An 18,563-nucleotide genomic window follows, 5' to 3' on the forward strand; every position below is an offset into this window, starting at 1 on the left:
CACGAGTATCTCTTGCATCGCTGAAACAAATGCATCTGCTGTTATTGACTTCAGTCACTTGAGGTCAAAATGCCCATGTGAACTTTCTGACTAGAAGACAAAGATGATGATTGTCAAATCTCTGGTTACGCTCATGGATCCAGCCATCTCTTTTAGCAGTAACACTCTACTAAGTCATTGCTATAATATCAGAGAGTACCAAACCCAAGTTGGTCTAAGCGAATTCACAGAATATTGCTGAAAAGGGTGTGGTCCCAAACTCGAGAGAGTCTCTAGTTGTCATCATTTTTGTTTCCCCCCCGACCTCTGCTGACAGCATTAGCTGATAAGCCCTTTGTTTCCTCAAATGTAGGTCACTGGGTCATCTTAATATGTAGAGAGAAGCTCACATGACTATTAATATGCTGTTTGCTCTAGCAGTTTTATCTTCACATACGGTGGGATTAATAATGCATGTGCTAGTGGCATAATTATTTTTTCCACTAAGACCAACCTCTATTTTTGAGGGGAGAACTGTACTCGATATGTTTGTGCCATTACTTTTTTAAAATACAAAACAATACATATTTATTCATCAAAATCAACATTTACTAAAACTAAACCAAAAGTTATTTACTTTATAACTTTATTATATTTACTGATTTCTTATCCAATAATCTGCTAAATAGTGCCATAGGTGGCCAAATAAGTTTTAGATTTCCCCATTTATTGTGATGGGGTGTACAGTCCTGCCATAAAGAGTCATAAATTACATTTGAACTGTTGTTCAAGAACTACCATTCCATTTCAATTACCTTAAAAAAACATTACTTGTAACATATTTTTACCATATTACACCATACTAATGCTTAGTACCCATATTTAAAACCTATTTTGAATTTATTACTACTATAACTACTATGGTGTCCTTTCAGAATGGAACAATTGTGCACTGGCTTTGACATAACTAATGACGGGACAAAACTGATATGGTATCAGTTCAGGGTTTTATACTAGTGATAGTATATAGTTACTAAAGATAGCAAAGAGTTTGAGATTAGCTAAACAAAATGTCAATCCTACCAATGTCATCTTTAAACAAGCTGATATGAATGCTGTTACTTTTGTTGGTGAGCGTGAGTTTATCTGGGAAATGTCTGAGGTTTGTTTCGGCCTCCTCAACTTGACTGTTAATAAAATAGCAAGAACCTCTCAAAATCCGCACAACAGCAACTCTCTTGGTCCCACTTTGGACTTCATGTCCTACCAGACTCTTGTCACAGTTCAGTGCACTGACGTATGGGTATGAACTCCTAAAACACACGTACATGTCTGTATCCGTTTCTCTGCTGATAATATTCAAGGACCTTAGAAACGAAGAAGAAAAGGTCAGGTGCAGGAGGACTAAAGAGGGAAAGGCTCAAAGATGTAGCTTAATACAGAAAAATAAGTGGCAGCCACAGAGTGGGGCAGTCAAAACTGGAGGCTGAAACACCATGTAATAGCTTCTATCTTAGGATCACTTTCAGTGACTGGCTTTGAAATAAACAAAACTGTATGTACTATACTTGATGTATTCGTCCCAGGATTTTGCTACTACATCCACATTACTTCAAATCTCAGCTTTCAGATTCAGATTCTTGGTCAGTCTCAAATGTCATTTGTAATCTAAATTTTTCTCTCAGATAAATGCCCACTCACGTGAAGTCTGTAATATTCTTGAGATTTATGATTGCGTGATTTTTATATATTAGTGCTATTTCTTACTCTAACATATTGTATTATTTAATTAGTTTAGTCTGTTACTGTTACTGTCTTGGAGCAACTGTAACCCACATAACTTCTTTAAGGATTAATAAAGTATTCTGATTCTGAAAAAGAAAATATCCATATTCACGCTGATAACACTCAGTGCAGTCAGGTGATTGATTACAAACAGGGGGGTATTCCTTTTTCTTTGTCCTTGTTTCATTGAACTAAATGGTGAGTTGTATCGGACGTGTTCATTTCATTTTAACGTAGAAAAATTAGCAACAATAATGTAAAGGGTACTAATGGAGATATAATTATTAATGCCTGATAAGTGATTAATTGTTAATCACTTACCAGTCTCTCACATTGTTGCATAGAAATTATAGCCCATTTGTTTATACACAGCTCTCCTAAGGTCATGACACAAAATTCAACCAGGTGGATGTCTGAAGGTTTCAGTTATGTCAGCCAGGCTTTAGCCATCATCCAGATGGCCTCACATTTGACTCTCTGGTGTACAGAGGAGTTAATGGTTGACTCGAAGCCCAAATTATCACCCCTCCACCACCATGCTTCACAGTTGGTATGAGGCGTTTGTGTTGACATGCCATGTTCTTTTTGAGAGAAGAGACATTTGCCCAGAAACTCTTCCAACATGCCATACCTACTCAGTCTTTTCCTAATTGTACTGTCACAAACTTCAGCATTTAACACATTGACTGAAGCTTGTAGAGTCTGATATGTAGTTAAATCTAGATTCTATCAATTATGTCTAATCTCTAAGGCCAAGCCCTATATACCACTTATGGATCTTAAAAAAACGTATCCATGCCTTTGTTACATCCAGATTTGATTACTGTAATTCTAACTAACTAACTGCAGCTAGTTCAAAATGCTGCTGCGCATCTCTTAACTGGGAGTGGTAGGTTTGAGTCTATTACTCAAGTTCTTTCCGACCTGCACTGGCTCCCCATTAAATATCGCATTGATTTTAAAATCGTATTGCTCACTTTTAAAATCATAAATAGGGATGGGTAACGGTATCGGTTCTGACATAAACGGTAGTAACCAGACCGAAAAGCAGCGCACATTTCGGTGCTTTATTTCAGTGCTTTTTTTTCCTGAGATGTCATACACTTTAGATTCTAGCCAATCATTTTACGTTTCCGAGGATAGTAGGCGGGGCCAGGTACGTACGTTCTTTTAGAGCAGAGCTACAGATTAAAAATGTCCAAGGCGAAGCGGTCAAAAGTCTGGCTGTACTTCACAGCAAAATATGCAAACTCCGCAGCCTGCAACAAGTGCTTTAAGCTGATACTGTGATACTGTCAAAGGAGGTAACACCTCAAATCCGATGAAACACCTGGCGACGCATAGCGTTTTTTTTAAAAGCCGAGAAATGTGCCGTATTTGATAGCTTGCTGCGAGACCTCACACCGAGCACATCTACTGCGGGTGTGTTGCCTGTTATCAGACCCGGAGTTAGCAACATCCCCAAAAACACGAAGAGGAGAGTCCTGGCCCCTAGCCCTGCCAGTGTAGCAGAAATGATGAGGATGATGATGCAGCAGCAGCCGTTCTTCTCTGCGTGAGTAGCTTAATGTTGTTCGTATGTAATTTACGTTGAGTAGGCTAACCACGTTATTAAATTAATGCATGTAAGGTGAACTAGCAAATATCATCATAGCTACATGCGGCTGTCTTCTTGTTTGCAGTTAAACAGTTAAACATGAGAGGTTTTTGGACAAAGTTTGTGTTTTTTCCATTGTTTAAGCACTGCTTCCAGCCAAGAGTGATGCCATAAATCCCCTATAGCTGCAGAAAAGGCTAACATTGTTATCTTTTTACAAAAAAACAGCTGAACATGAGAGGTTTTTGGACCAATTTTGTGTTCTCCATTCTTTAAGCACCGTTTCAAAAGTACCGGTTTGGCACCAGTATCGGATAAAACCTAAACGATACCCATCCCTAATCATAAATAATACCGCGCTCATCTATCTTACTGATCTCAGCTTTTATACCCCCAGGAGAGCGCTTATATCAGCAGGTCAAATGCTCCTGGTGTGACCTAGATCTCGGCTTAAGACCAGAGGTGACCGCACATTCGCCTTCATTGCACCCTAACTGTGGAATAGTCTGCCTCAAGCTATTTGCACATCTGATTCAATTCAATCTTTTAAATCTTGATTAAAAACTTGTTTATTTAGCCTAGCCTTCCCTGCTTCCTAGAGCCTGCATTTGTAAGTGTACTGTAATTGATCTTTTTGCTCTGATTAATGTTTATAATGATTTAACCTTAAGCCTTTTGGCTTGTGCCTACTGTACCTGGTGTATTACTGGTTAGTTATGTCTCCCACCTGTCACTATATTTGTATCTATTTGTATCTGTTATTGCTCTTAATTACTTCTTTGGTATACCTTTGGTTTTTAAATGTGCTATATAAAGAAAATTGTATTGTATGTAGTTCTTGGGTTTTTTGCAAATTGTCTGAACATTGGTATGACCTTTTGGTGTTATTGTTCATTCTGCTATGGACCAGAAATTATTTTATTATGTTCTGATTTATAAAACCTTAGAACTAAAAGAGGATTTACTTTCTTTTAAGGTCTCTCAATAGGGCACGTGTATCTGCTCCTCTTTTGATATCATTCAAGTGCCAAAGGAAATGGAAAGTGAGAACAAAAGGACAGATGGAGGACTAAAAAATATGTGGTAGTCATAGAGCAGGTCAGTCACAAATAGAAGCTAAAACACTGGTAGGTAGGTAGAATCAGTACAGCAGGTACTTGTGGTGACAATAACAATAAACGAATAATAATAATAATAATAATAATAATAATAATAATAATAATAATAATAATAATAATAATGCTAAGTGTGAGCACTCACTGCATTTGGTACAGGTCATTACTCCCATAATGTCGGGAGCACAGAATTCTCTAATGGTGAAGGACTAAGCTTTATCTTCATTGGCTCTGCGGGGCCACCCCAGTAAAACAATCCCATAGCATTACCTGTCCTCCAGCAAATGTTACAGTGGAGTCAGGCAGGTAAGGTAGCAGGATTCATCACTCTACAGAACACAGTTCTCCTGCTCCAGAGTCCAGCAGTGGTCTGTTTTGAATTCTGTAGTTATTGAGTCTGTAGAACATTACACTGCATTACCTTGGCACTTGATGACTCCACACTGTAAGTTTACATAGTCTGCTGTTTCATCACTGAATTGCTCTTAAATGCTTCCATTTGCAACAATTAAACTTAGAGTTAATCCTGGATTATCTCGGAGGGAAGAGGTTTCACACACTGGTGTGCAATGGTGGCATCCTATTACAGTACTGCACTATTTTGAGCTTTTTGGAGTGAACCATTCTTTCCCAACTGTTTGCGGTACGTGTCACAAACAGTTGTGAAGGTGGGTCAAGGTAGGTACTTAAGTTTTGTGGGAGTCTCATGGCAATGGGACCGATACCTGACTGTAGAGATTGTGAGGTGTTGACCAAAACCTTTGTCCGTATAATGTAATTTAATAATAAGAGCTTTTTTATTCTGTTACCTCATTATCTATATTTCCTTTTTCAAACTTCAGAATCTTACAGTCTATCTCCTGGCAATCAGTTATTTACAGCAAAGACAATGTGTTACATCATTTATATGAGCCCTGTCCAGGTTCAAGTAGACTTTGTCAGGCCCTTTTCCACTAAATATAAGCAAACTGTTTTGCAGACAAACATTTTTAAGGTCATCAGAACATGCTTTGCATAAAAACCTTCTTTACCTAGAGCCTGAAGTCAAGTGTGAATTCTAGCTGGAATGTGAGCTCAAGGTAGATAAACCAAGAAAAGACAAGCTGACCACTTTCCTACCAATGAATTAGATACATAGCTCGAAAACATGCATGTAACGCTACCTAAAAAAGATTTCTGTGAAAACAAAATGCGAATGAAGCATTTGTTTTACAATATGAGCAGAAATGTCATCTACACAAACACATGGTATAATGTACATGGCTGTTGCCATGGAAACTCATTCAAGGGTTTCAGTGATGATAGATGCAAATGTAAATGGCACAAAAATAATGCTTTAAAGATATCCGTGTCAACAACCCTTTTCTTTCACCTAGGTGCTAGTTTTAGAAAGAGAGGATGTAAGCAGAGAGCAGAAAGAGGAGTGTGGCACACAAACCTGTCCATGACTGCATAACCGTGACTTGACTGCTTTGCCTGCGATTCTTTTGAAATAATAAAGTTTGTATAAGGTTTCAGCTAGAGATGGACCGATCCGATATTACGTATCGGTATCGGTCCGATACTGACCTAAATTACTGGATGGGATATCGGAGAGGGAAAAAAAATGTAATCCGATCCATTAAATATTAAAAAAAAAAAAGCACCTCACAAAACTTGTGACATGGCTTAACTCTGCTCATAACCGCTCATAGCACATCGGAGCAGTATGCATCACGTGATAGAGCGGCTGTAGCGTGCAAGGCCTGTTGTCTGGTTGAGCATTCGGAGCCTCGCTACCATTTCATCTCCGAGGAAGTTATCCCAGAGAGAAGTAAAGCAAGTGTGTAAGTTCATCTCTGAATGTTTGTAAAGCATTCCAGCGTTAAGCTTAACAACCGATATATGGAGCGACTGCCTCTTCTCTCTCTCTCCCTCTCCTGCTGCTACTTCAATCATGAAACTGATTAATGATCAGCTGTTCGGCTTTTCCGTCGCAAGTCCGTCTCTCTTGTTTGTTTATCGCCCACTTTGCGCCAGAAAGAGGAAACCAGCGGGTGAACAACAGCAGCACGTTTAAGCTTGATAAGCTGTTGTTAGAATTAATTTATTATTACTTTCTACACCAGGATCCTTTTCTAGCTGACGGCTGGTAACTGTGCAGGGGCGGATGTAGCAAAATTTAGCCAGGGGGGCCGATAGGGCATTAACAGGGAAAAGAGGCACAGAGACATACTTTTCTTTCTTATTCTCATTTAAAATGTCTAGCTTTTAATAAATAATTATCTGAATCTTACACCCAAAGTTTTAATCTGATGTAAAATGTATAGAAGTCCATTACTGTATATAGTAACTATTAAGTCTAATATACCCTAGTAAGCTATAGTACTTTTTCCTTTGGGAAGGTACCATCTGTGCAGTCTGCAGTTCTGTTGAAGAAAGATGTTGAATCTATTTAATTATTCTTGAAAAATAATTTATTTCTGTGCATTTTTTTCACACTGCATCAAATTAAAGTTGATTACGTCGATAAGACATCATGAGGTGGAGGGTGGTTCCCTTTTTTTTTTTTTTGCTGGGAGTTTGCAACCCTATTAGTTAGGTTGCTTACTCTGTAAAATACCAGAATAGGGAGGATAGAGTAGGTTTAAGTTTATTAGATTGATCAGTATTGCTGAACTATGAAATATTTTGGGTGTAGTGTATTTTTTGCATACAGGTATAACAGAATAGCTTTAGTGGGTTTTTTTTTTTTTTGTTTGAATTTGAGTATGAACTTATACAAAATGCAGCAAGATATTAAAAAACAGTTTTATTGATTAAAAAAACACTATATCGGATTCATATCGGTATCGGCCGATATCCAAATTTATGATATCAGTATTGGACATAAAAAAGTGGTATCGTGCCATCTCTAGTTTCAACTAAAAACTTTGAGGTACAGGAATGACAGGCTAATATGAATTACTTGAGTCTTTCCGTCATCAATGCCTTAGTGGTTATGCAGATGGGGCAGTGTGGATGAGAGAGCAAAAAGTAAGAGTAGAGCAGAAAAGCAGAGATATAACACTATGTGGAATGGTGGTTGATGACGAATCTACTGAGAGATGTAAGAGAACAAAAACAAATCATCTGATCTGGATCTCTCTTAAAAAAAAAAAGTAAAAATCTAGTACTTTAAGTGGTGCTACCCAACACAAAACAATTACTATTTTTTGTACAAATTTCTTCAAACCAGTGTAATTTTGAAAGTTAATTTTGATTTAGTTTTATTCATAGTCTTTTGACTGAAATGTCATTTAGTTTCAGTTATAATTCAAGAATCTGAATTCTTTCAGTTTTAGTCGGCTAATCATCATCAGATTATAGTAGTCTGGCTTTACTGCACAAAGAGATTGATGAAAGTGTCAATACATTTCATCATACTCCTCGTGCATTAGGTTTTATTTTGTTTTCATCTTGTTTTCATCAAAAAAAAAAAACTATGATGAAAATTATTGGTCAACAAAATTAACACTTTTGATTGAAGTGGTATGACTGTAAAAATGTCACAGATTATAAAGCTTACACACAGGACAATTAAGCCCATTCTAGCTCCTAAAAAGCACACCCATCATTTAACACTACATCCAAGGCTTTCAGAAATTACACCATGCATGTCTATGCAATCAATACAACTTGATTATAAGAGATGATTCACATGTAAAAATCATGAGTAATTAAAAAATTCCAATGTAATGCTAATTAGCAATCATCACAGTCAGTGTTGCACTGCAGTTAAGAGCATATTCAAGTTTTCTATACAAACTGCAGGTGCAATATCTGGACTGGCAGAGATATATTGCCGTCTTCCGGCTCTCAGACAGGGTACCTGAGTCAGTATATAGACCACCTACATACACACACAGGCTCAAAGCCCACACTGTGCAGGTGTTGCTGAGGTCAGTAATGCCTGCAGAGATTCATTCCCTACACACAAAGTGTACCATGCCCAGAATCGGTGCAACCACAGGCTGATTTCTGGGGCCTAAAGCTCAGGATTATCCTCCTTTCATAACAAGGTCAATGTGTCACAGCCTCACTCTGGCACACTGCCCTCCTGGCCCTGCTGAGTTCTTTCTTTAAGTCAATTTCCTGGCACTGGATGTGTCATGAATTAAACACACGGGACTAAAGAAAGAGAAAACATGGCTGCAGCGGGGTCTGTTTTAGAGACAGATAAAATTGTTAACATTTGGGCATGATCCTGAATATTTCAATGCTTCAAAGTGGTTGCTGAAGCAACATTCATTACAGCAATTTCAACTCTGGAAAAACTCTGTTTTGATTGGGTTTCTTCAATCAAAACATTAAATGTCTTAAAAAGATGATGTCTGACCGTGGCTGCAGCATTCTCGAGGGAGGAATCGGTTGTGATCGGCAGAGTATTTCAAGTTCAACTATCACGTGAGCGTCATGATCCTTTTTATGGATTTAATGCTCTATTACTTTACAGGTTATATAATAGACATTATGAAGAATTACTTTAAGAAGTAGGAGGATTGTTTTTGCTGCTTTACCAGTATTTTTTTTCTCCTTTCATTTGCACCCCTTCTTTTGTGATTTCACCTCAAGTATGAGTCATCCTGGTAGAATTACTCACAGCACTCTGACACACGCACTTGTTCAGGTGAAACTTTACACTGTCATTCCTGCAGTCGCAGACTTACTGATTATGGTTTACAGCAAGGATAGCAACCTTTACCATGAAAAGAGATATGTGGTACTTCGTTTTAGCATTCAGTACAATAATATAGTACTGTGAAAAAGTAATCTGTTCGCATTTTGCTTCCAAGGATCCAGAAAATTTTTGTAATTTTTAAAAGTGGCTTTGAACAGCAATCCTCCAGGCTTTCCGGGGGTCTTTTATAGGTTTTCTTTGGATACTGGTTGCTTTTTCATTCATTTTTAGTACAGCTCTTGTACTTGACCATTTTCAAAGACATCCTCTAGTTTTTCAAGCCACTTAACACTGACTTATTAACCCTTTAAGACCTACCACAGAACCAAGTCCGCCAGAGCTTATATTACATTTTTACATGCTGTGGTGCCATTTTTGGGAGTATTTCAAGTTGCTATACATCAATACAACCATTATAGCCCAAATTTTAATAATATATCTGCATTAGGTGCATAGTAATTACATAAATTGCAAAAAAGTGCAATAAACTACAAAAAAAATTGAAAATCGTTTTTGTTTTTTTTAACATATATTTCGAGTTAGAGAAATTTAAGAGGCTTATCCCTCAAAACTGTAAATACAAAAAAGTTGCACAAACTAGTTTCCCACCACAGGAAATTTATTTTGAGTGTCTTCATAGTTTTATTTTTGAAATACACCAATTTTCATATACTGCAGGAAAAACAAAAATAAATATTATAATGCAAATTTGCAAAATAACAGCATATGCATCAAAATAAACTATTTCCAGCAGTGCAATATGAGTCCTAAGCATCCCAGAAACGACACAGAAAGTCATAAACTCAAACATAACTTTTAAAAACACAAGTATGGGCTCATAAGGCCCCGATCGTAAAAAACTACATTTCCGCAAAATGACGTCACTTCCGGTTTCGGGCAGCTCATGGTGGACATGCGACAGTTCACGCTGATGGACGTAGGAAGTGTTATGAACAGCTGATCGGATCGGCGAAGCGTGTTTCTGGAATATTGTGTTTTTGTTGCTGCAAGTGCTTTTTATGCAGTTTTTGCAAAGCTATATGTGGAAGGAAACTGTGACCTAGGACAAGCTCATGGCATAAGATGTAAGTACAACTCCTCCGGTTTCATATGCAAAAAAAAATTATTGCGCTAGCTTACGTGGTTGCAGAGCTACCGGGATTTAAAAATAGTTACGCAAAACAGAGCGTGCCCGCTCCGACCGGCTCTAAAGGGTTAATCATTCAAGGTTATAAACCTGCACCTAACTGACAACCCATTTTAGATTGTATCTTTGGGTACTTTGTTAGTAACAGCCTATCACAAAAACACTATCTGAATCTATGAAAAATGCCAAAGATAATGAGATAACAATTCAACAAGCCTAAAATAGTGTTATTTTTTTTTTAGCTAGTAAGGTTAATGCTATAGAGCAATTAGCCAAAAACTTGGCGTATGTCAGCATGGTATGCAGTGTGATTTTAAAAATGTGAGAAAACTGGACAAGTGGAGGCATAAAAAGAAAAAGTATCAGGTGAACAGTATCTGAAAGTCATGTCTTAGGAAATGAGAAAGAAAAAAATCCATCTACTGTTCGCTGAAGCATCAGCAGAGACGGTTCAGGGGAAAGGTTGTTACAGCAAAGGTACTTGGGAGAAAAGGCTGAAGTATGTCAAATTACACCCAATCAGTGGCAACGGGTCTAATAGACTGATGAATACAAATGTGACATTTTTGGTTCAAATGTTGAGAGTTATAACAGTCAGTTTCTACAGCTATCTTCACGGTTTGGTTTAGATTGATGATCATTTTTTTTGATCATATGATTATTGATTGTTACAGAGTTGTAAAATATCATAGTTTTATGATATTTATCATGGTTATAAATCACTGGTTTGACATACGGTAGGGGGGTTTCTCTCTGACATGCGTGGGACAACTTCTACATTCCAATATGAAGTTTTATCAATAGTAGCCATTAGAAGATGGCAACTCTAGTATTATTTGCTGGTTTCTGCAAAAATCAAGTCTGTTTTTATCATGTTTGTTGAGCATGTGTTAGCAACAGCCTCCGATTTGTGTTTGACCAAAGGTAGAAGGTTGGACATCCTGATATGTTTGTGTTTTACCTCCTGATGTAGAGCAGTTAACCAACCTTGCATTTTAAACACCATTACGATGTTTAATTTGAAGATTAACTGAAGCGCGCCTCGACTTCACGTTGTAACAGGGCAGCTGCTCTGTGCTTCATCTCATTTTAGTTACATCATCCGATTCAGTATAAACGTTGGAACAGTTCAGGGATATTTTGTTGCATAAGAAACACGATTTGGAAACACTAGCATAGCGTGGCCTCATATGGTGATAAAAAACAGCTTTTCTTTATTTGTGTAAAGTTTGAGTGCAAATGGGATAAAGCTTCCTGACTGGTACCTGCCAAGCTGCGATTGCTTTTTTACAGGTCGAACCACGTGTGGGTGCACGTATTCAGTAGTACCTCACTGCAGACTTATACCTCTATGCTGAGACTTTTAATAGGTACCTGGAGTTTTCTAATAAAAAGCTGTGTGACCAGGAAATACTGATTTTTTTAGCACTCTATAACAACTTCTACAGAATGTCTCTCACCTCCTGATAGAACATTTCAGTTACATGTTGCTTTATATATAGAAAGGTGATTTTCTCCCAGTTCATTTAACTATTTATGATACCTTTCCCTAAGACAAATCTAAAAATATGGCAGTACTTTTTAAATAAAGTTATTTATAACTTAGTTCAGATTAGTTTATATCTTCACATGCTGAAAAAGAAGGACACCCACATTGTTGGACCAGCGTTTAATTGTGTGTCTGAGGTAAAATGCTACTATTGTATTTCCTGTACTGGTGCACACTTTGAGCACTTGCTGTCAGACACAGTGATCTGTTAATTTACATGTGAAGAAAAAAGAATAAAATTAGCCGTGCAAATTTTTCCTGTGAAATTAAGTGGTTGATATGAATGATATTTGTGCATTTGGTGCTTTTCAGAAGTGAAAATAAAACCAGATAATGGGAGGAAATACTTTACACAATTTTCACACTTGAATATGAAAAACAGGTAAATAGTTGGGGTTCACCTAAAAGGTTTTCATACCTTTAAGCATTGATGATTCCTTTCTAGATGAGCAATCTGGTTATTCTATAAGCATTTATGCACCATCAGAGATGTAGTCTGTAAACAAATTGCTGATAACAAGCGGACTAGCCGCTCCCCTCTTTCATGTTTCCCAAAAGACAATTTCAATTAATCTGACCAAAGAACAGTTTTCCACTTTGCCTCAGTCCGTCTTAAATGAGCTTCAGCCCAGAGAAGATGGCAGGTTTCTAGATCATGTTATCTGCATGAACTGTGTTCACAGACAGTGATTTCTGAAGTATTTTGAAATGTCTGGTCCAAACTAGACTTATTAAAAAAACCTACACATAAAAAATGAAATTTTAAATAACCATCAGCATTTTTGTCAGTCAGTTTGGTAATAAAATGTAAGTGTGCAGAAAGAAGGACTGTCCTTATTTTCCTGACATACTCAAACAGAATAGAAATGTCTTCTTAGGAGATCACATCTAAAGAATTTGGTCCCAAAGCCAAAAGAGGGCTGGGAATGTCTTCCAAACTGTTCTTCAGTTGCCTTTAGTCTTACCCGGACATTTAGGCTCCCTCTGAATGTGCAGCAGGAAACAATTTGCGTTCTTATAAGTATTTCTTTTGTCACAATGCAGTGTGACTGTGACCTACTGTAAATTCTGTCACCTAAAAAAATCTGCAGACAGTAGACAGACCACAGGATAATTACTGGGTCGTTCCAAACTGCAAAACATCTTCAGCTCAGACGCTTTTGCTTTTACAGACTCTCCTGTCAATTCAACCATCTCCTGTTGTGTTAAACAACTAACAGGGCACCGTGTACCTCACACTGCAGCTGTTAAAGCAAAAGTAGCTTCATGTCCTTGCTCACTAATAATAAAGTAGACTGGCAACTTTGAAGTATGAGAGTGTTGGAAGCTTTCCAATTAAATGCTCATCCTTCTTAGAGATAATTCAGGCTACAACATCTCTAGGGTACATTTTTACTTTGACTGTGTTAAAATAAATTAAGTAGTCTAAAAATATTATATGCTAATAGCATATAAATAATATCACACGTGCCAGATTGCAACTTTAAAGGTTGGTTAAAGTTATTGGACTGTATGTAGTGCTGGTGTTTACAACACAGAAGGCCATTATGTTGTCAGAGAATCTATTTAAAATGCCCCCAAAGGCACCAACGGCACAAAAACTAACCATTGAGGTCTAGCTTGATAATTTGAAGTAATAGATGCTGTCTAGGCTATGTCAGTCAAAGTGGCCACGCTCCTTATCAAGGGTTAGGGTGCAATGCTGATGCACTGGTGCCTTTGTTAACCAGCCTTAGGTTGCCACTAGTGGAACTGCAGTTTTTGACTTTTTGACGCTTTCATCAGGTAGCCTGCTTTAATAAAACTTGTCAGAAACTGAATTAAACGTGTAGATGCAAATACACTTAAAAAAAAAAAGGCAGCTACCAAAACAACACAAAAAATAAATTCTGGCATGTTTATATGTATAATATTACTTCACTGTATCATTATACATATTTGTGTCTTTATACATTCATAAGACGGCTAACCCAAAGCAGAAACATCCCATCTAGAAATGGCCACTTCTGGCACATAGATAATAATGGATAAAATACAATAAACTACCTTCAAAGTAGAAATTCTCAAACTGGTGTTACATCACATTTCACCTCTTTAATTATTATTCATGCTGTTCTCATTGTAGCAAACTTTTTCCTAACAGCTAAATTAAATTCAAAGTTAGCAGCTAGTTGGTAACAAAAACAAAACAAGAAAAAAAACCTGTAAAATTGTCAATCAATTTAACAGTCAAATATTTCTTGGAAATGCATCTATTGGATCAGTTAGCAAGAGGAAACTTATCTAATCCAAACATCCTCTAGCATTATTAGCTGCAAAATACCTCCATAACTCATCTATTATATTAATTCACAAAAAGAAAAAGTGAACTGGGAGTGTAACATTTACTTTTCCACTACCTTCTATCAAATCAGTCTGTACAATCATCTTCCTTATTCTTTAGGTGACAACAAAGGGATTGTCATTTCTTCTTAAAATCCCACTGGCAGTTCCTTTAGCCTGATGTTGGGGTAGAGAATAACACCATCCATCCCAAATGTGTTGAGTCACTCTTTAACAAGATAATATTCCAATAAAATCTAATTAAACCTCCATCCAGAGTAGTCACAACTTTGACAATTACCGCGCTGTAGCTCAAACAGAGGAGATAATAAAAAAGTGAAAAGTTTGATAACCTTTCTATATGAGCAAATCCTAACGCTGTTTGTCTCACATTATAGCCACTTAAAGCTTCTATTGCATCATAACGCTGAAACAGGATGATTTGAAATGAGTACCTCAGTGACATTTACTTAAATGCAGATAATTGGCTTCTCCTTCCATAAGACAAACATGCTGGGGCTTCTTGCTGGGCTGTGCAGGTGTTATGGTGGATAGATTAAATGGCCAAGTGAGTCATCATTAAAAGGTTAATTAAATGAATTTCGAAACCCGACACATGAACCAGTTGGAGCAGTGAAACTCTAGTTAAATTAGGCCAATTTCAGAGAATAATTCCACTGCAGAGTAATTTATTATTATTATTGTTATTATGAAAGTTAAGCAGCAGCATCATAGAGTAAATGAAGGCTGCTGGAGCCAATGAGACATATGAAAATGCAATATATCTGTTTGACCTCTTGTGAAGTTTTAATTAAAGATGTATAGATATATATGCATGTTTTTTAATCTAACTAATGCTTACGTACTTTAGATATTAATATGTTGAGTTGGCTTTATGTAACATAATGTTGTATTTACAGTATTATGTAGACTTGCAGATATAATTAGACCACAGTGTTGACTTAATTGTCTCAATAACTACCATCAGTGGGAAATACGTGCGCACTTATGCCTGCACTTGATACCTGGAGCATCTGTGGAGCGTCACGTAAAAGTTTATGTAATGAGTCTTTACCCTCTGATGATGTAAAGGACTAAAAATATGAATGCAGACTCTTCCTTAGTTACTAATCTCCAACACGTTGACTCCCATACTGCTATTAGCCAAAAACATGACATATCTCAGCATGCTGTGCAGTTAGTCCTTAAAAACGTGAAGAAAGTGGACATGTGGAGGGCAAAGGAAGAACAGGGAGGGCAAAAGAAAACCATTTACAGCAGATTAATAATACATAAAAGTCCTATCATTAACAAATAGGAAAATAAACAGCAAAGATATGACACAAGACCTGAGGGCTGCATCTGCCCCTCCACCTACTGTTCACTAAAGGCTCATCAGAAATGGTCATCAGAGTGGCTGTTAAGGAACCATTTTTAAGAAAGGGAAACATGGAGAAAAGGCTGAAGTACGCCAAATTACAAAACAAAATCTGTGGCTTCTTTTGACTTGGAAGAAGACAAAAAAGAGAGACAACAGTGAGTGTCTAAAGGTATCTGTAAAACAATGGAGGCTGTGTCATGGTTTGAGGCAGTGTTAATGACCCTGTTAAAGTTCAGATCTCAACCTGATAACTCGTATGCTGATGACCTACATTTGTTATGCTAAAAAACGCAGAATTAACACTGAAGCCATCTTGGAAGCTACAAATCCTATTTGCAATAACAGGCCTCCAATCCAACTGTTTGGTTCGATTTTTATTTTATTTTTTTTAAGTATTGACTTTTGCTGTTTGAAGGTAACCGTCACAGGTTTCAAATCGAAAAGTCTAACAAAAATTTGCACAGGATGAGAAGTACACACATTAAAACTAATATACACTCTTTTTTAGTAGCTAAAAAAAAAAGCTCTAATACAATCTAGAGCAGCACTTACCACATTCCAAAATAAAGGGTTAAAAAGGATGGCAATCACAGCAATACACAAGCGGGAGTCGTAAACATGAATGTGTTTTAGGAAGGCTTCCAACAGCGTCAAGTCCATCTGAAAGAAATAACCACGGGAAAATAAGAGAAACAAAAAATTGACTTGTCAATTAAGGTCACATCCATTCCATATAACATGACAATAAATAGCAGATGCACCTTGTTAACCAAGCTAACTAGCCAGAACTAGCATTAGATGACAAGGCCCTGGCTCTACCGGCCAATTCCAAGCAAAGTCTACAAAACAATTTTCAGCTCATCTTTCATATACAGTCTATTACACATTATACAACCATCTTCCCTAATCTGACCAAAGTGTCCTTGACTTATGGTTTGAACTGGCCAGTTACCGCGTAGTCATGCTATATCAAAAGCTTTCGTACAGCGCTTTGATATTGAATAAGCAGGAGCAAAATAATCACAGATCACACAGTGAAACACGCTGAAGGGTGTAAAGATTACTTAATTAATTTTTATGAAGTGCAGCAACAGCGATAAGATTTCTTTCAAAAACAGTAGGCTCCTCTGTGTGGTTTTCCACTTTATATCCACTGGCGCCAGTGATGGAAAGCAATAAAATCCGTCCTTAGGCTAATGCCCTCTGTTTACTTTGGGTGTCTTCTGTGTTCTTCACAGTGTCAGCACCAAAAGGGAATTATAGCCAAAAGTACTGTGAGCCATTTTGCAGTTAGTCAACAGGAAAGATCTGCAGACTTCATGACAGCATCGTGACTACATAAAATTTACTTCTTTTCAGCCTGAAGGCTTTGCTAAAGGAATGGTCTGGATTACAAGAGCTTGGAGGGGTTTGCAAACCCCTCTCTTGAAGAGGGGTTCTTACATTACAGGGGTAAAACTGAATAAAACTGGCAAATGGTAAGTAAATATCTGCCAAGATTTAATGGAGCAGGACAAAAGGGTGGCAAAAACACTTAACACTACCGTGTGTTTTCATTAAAAAGGCTAATCACAGCTAATCTTTTATCTGGAAGGATAAGAAAAGTGAAAAGGGAAATTGAACAGGTTAGCATTACTTTGTTGAGATATATGCAGCAGATAAGATATTACATGCTCACAAGATTCTGTAGGCTAACAGCTTACACAATTACATTTTTGCATTTTTCGTCTTTACATATATTTATATTTGTCATGTGTGGAAATGAAGCTAAACGTCTGCACAAAGTTGCCAGCCATCAACAGATACATACACAAATTAAAATATGAAAATAAATTTAAAAAAAAATTACATTTAAAAATGTAAATAAAAATATGATGGGCTGAGTTAGATAAATATAATATATAAATAAATAACACCTAACCTTTAATCATTTTTTTAATTTACTAAGACATATTTCGTTTATGGATATGGAAAATGTAATGTTAAAATGTTCTGCTTGGTATTTGTATTATTACTTCAATAATAATGAACTTATCTTTGAAATGCACAATTTAATAGCTAGCAAACATGGCACTTTCCCTGCTCCATTTTTCAACCTGCGCCGGTTACATAACCTCTTCTGTTTTAATCAAAATAAGAGCATAACAATACCCTGCATGTCACAAAATATACATGTTATGGCTCAATTAAACAGACAAGAATTGTTACGTCTGTGTTTTATGCTGAAACTGCATTGTACTGGTCATAGTAAACACGTGTTCTCCGAATGAAGAAAGTCGTGCATTTATTTTGAAATTACCAACTGTACCGACTGTGTTTTCCGGCGGTCAGCGCTCAATAGTTCAGTCGGTCTGTCAAGAGACAAATGTAGCTTCTCAGGGAAGCAGAGCTACGTTACGCGGAACAACTTCCTGTGACACGGCTTCACTTTTACCTTGGAATAATCGACGTTGTTGAGCCCTCCGCAGCAGTCGAGCAGCGCGGGGTGGTTGTCTGTAGCAGGACTGTCGTTCCGCTCAGCGTCTGCGTTGCTGTCACTCATATACACGCAGAGTGGACGCTAACGGACACGCAGCACTCACACACCGGCGCGGAAGATAAGTGTTGCACAATAAACAGAGCAAAGTTCTAATTTATCACTAAAAAGAGGCGGCAGTTGTGGGTATCTACACATGTCCAGATAACCTCCAACCTTGCAGTGCATTGTGGGAAATGCGGTTCAATTTATTTATTTTATTTTATTTTAATTTTGCAGATGAAGAAAATAATAACAAAATAATGTTTTAATATTTATTTGAATATGTTCTGTAAAATACACCTGAACATTTAATATTTGATTTTTTTATGTCCTTTTTTTTCCTCTTCTGTAGTAAAAAGGATCGCCTGTCGCTCTAGAGTGACATCTGCTGGCTTGAAAAAAATAACCTGTAGGACTCCCTCCCAGCTATAACCTCTATAAACCGTTCAGTTGTAAAACATATCAGTTTAA

At 37.1% G+C, this 18,563-nt stretch overlaps 1 protein-coding gene across 2 annotated transcripts in view; it reads right to left on the minus strand.

Moving 5' to 3' along the window:
- Positions 1-18,284, minus strand: part of pemt (phosphatidylethanolamine N-methyltransferase) — an 86,235-nt gene extending 67,951 nt beyond the window's left edge. The window contains exons 1-2 of one of the 2 annotated variants that reach the window (XM_026177316.1): positions 18,009-18,282; positions 16,127-16,234 (exon numbers count right to left, since the gene is read on the minus strand). In XM_026177316.1, the coding sequence (XP_026033101.1) occupies positions 16,127-16,234; positions 18,009-18,116 (216 nt within the window). In that variant the 5' untranslated portion in view covers positions 18,117-18,282. Of the gene's footprint in view, positions 1-16,126; positions 16,235-18,008 lie in introns of both variants that reach the window. The other variant, XM_026177317.1, reaches the window with a different exon arrangement.
- Between the last annotated feature and the right edge of the window lie 279 nt (positions 18,285-18,563).

This window comes from Astatotilapia calliptera, chromosome 8 (genome assembly GCF_900246225.1).
Source record: "Astatotilapia calliptera chromosome 8, fAstCal1.2, whole genome shotgun sequence".
Taxonomy (NCBI): domain Eukaryota; kingdom Metazoa; phylum Chordata; class Actinopteri; order Cichliformes; family Cichlidae; genus Astatotilapia; species Astatotilapia calliptera.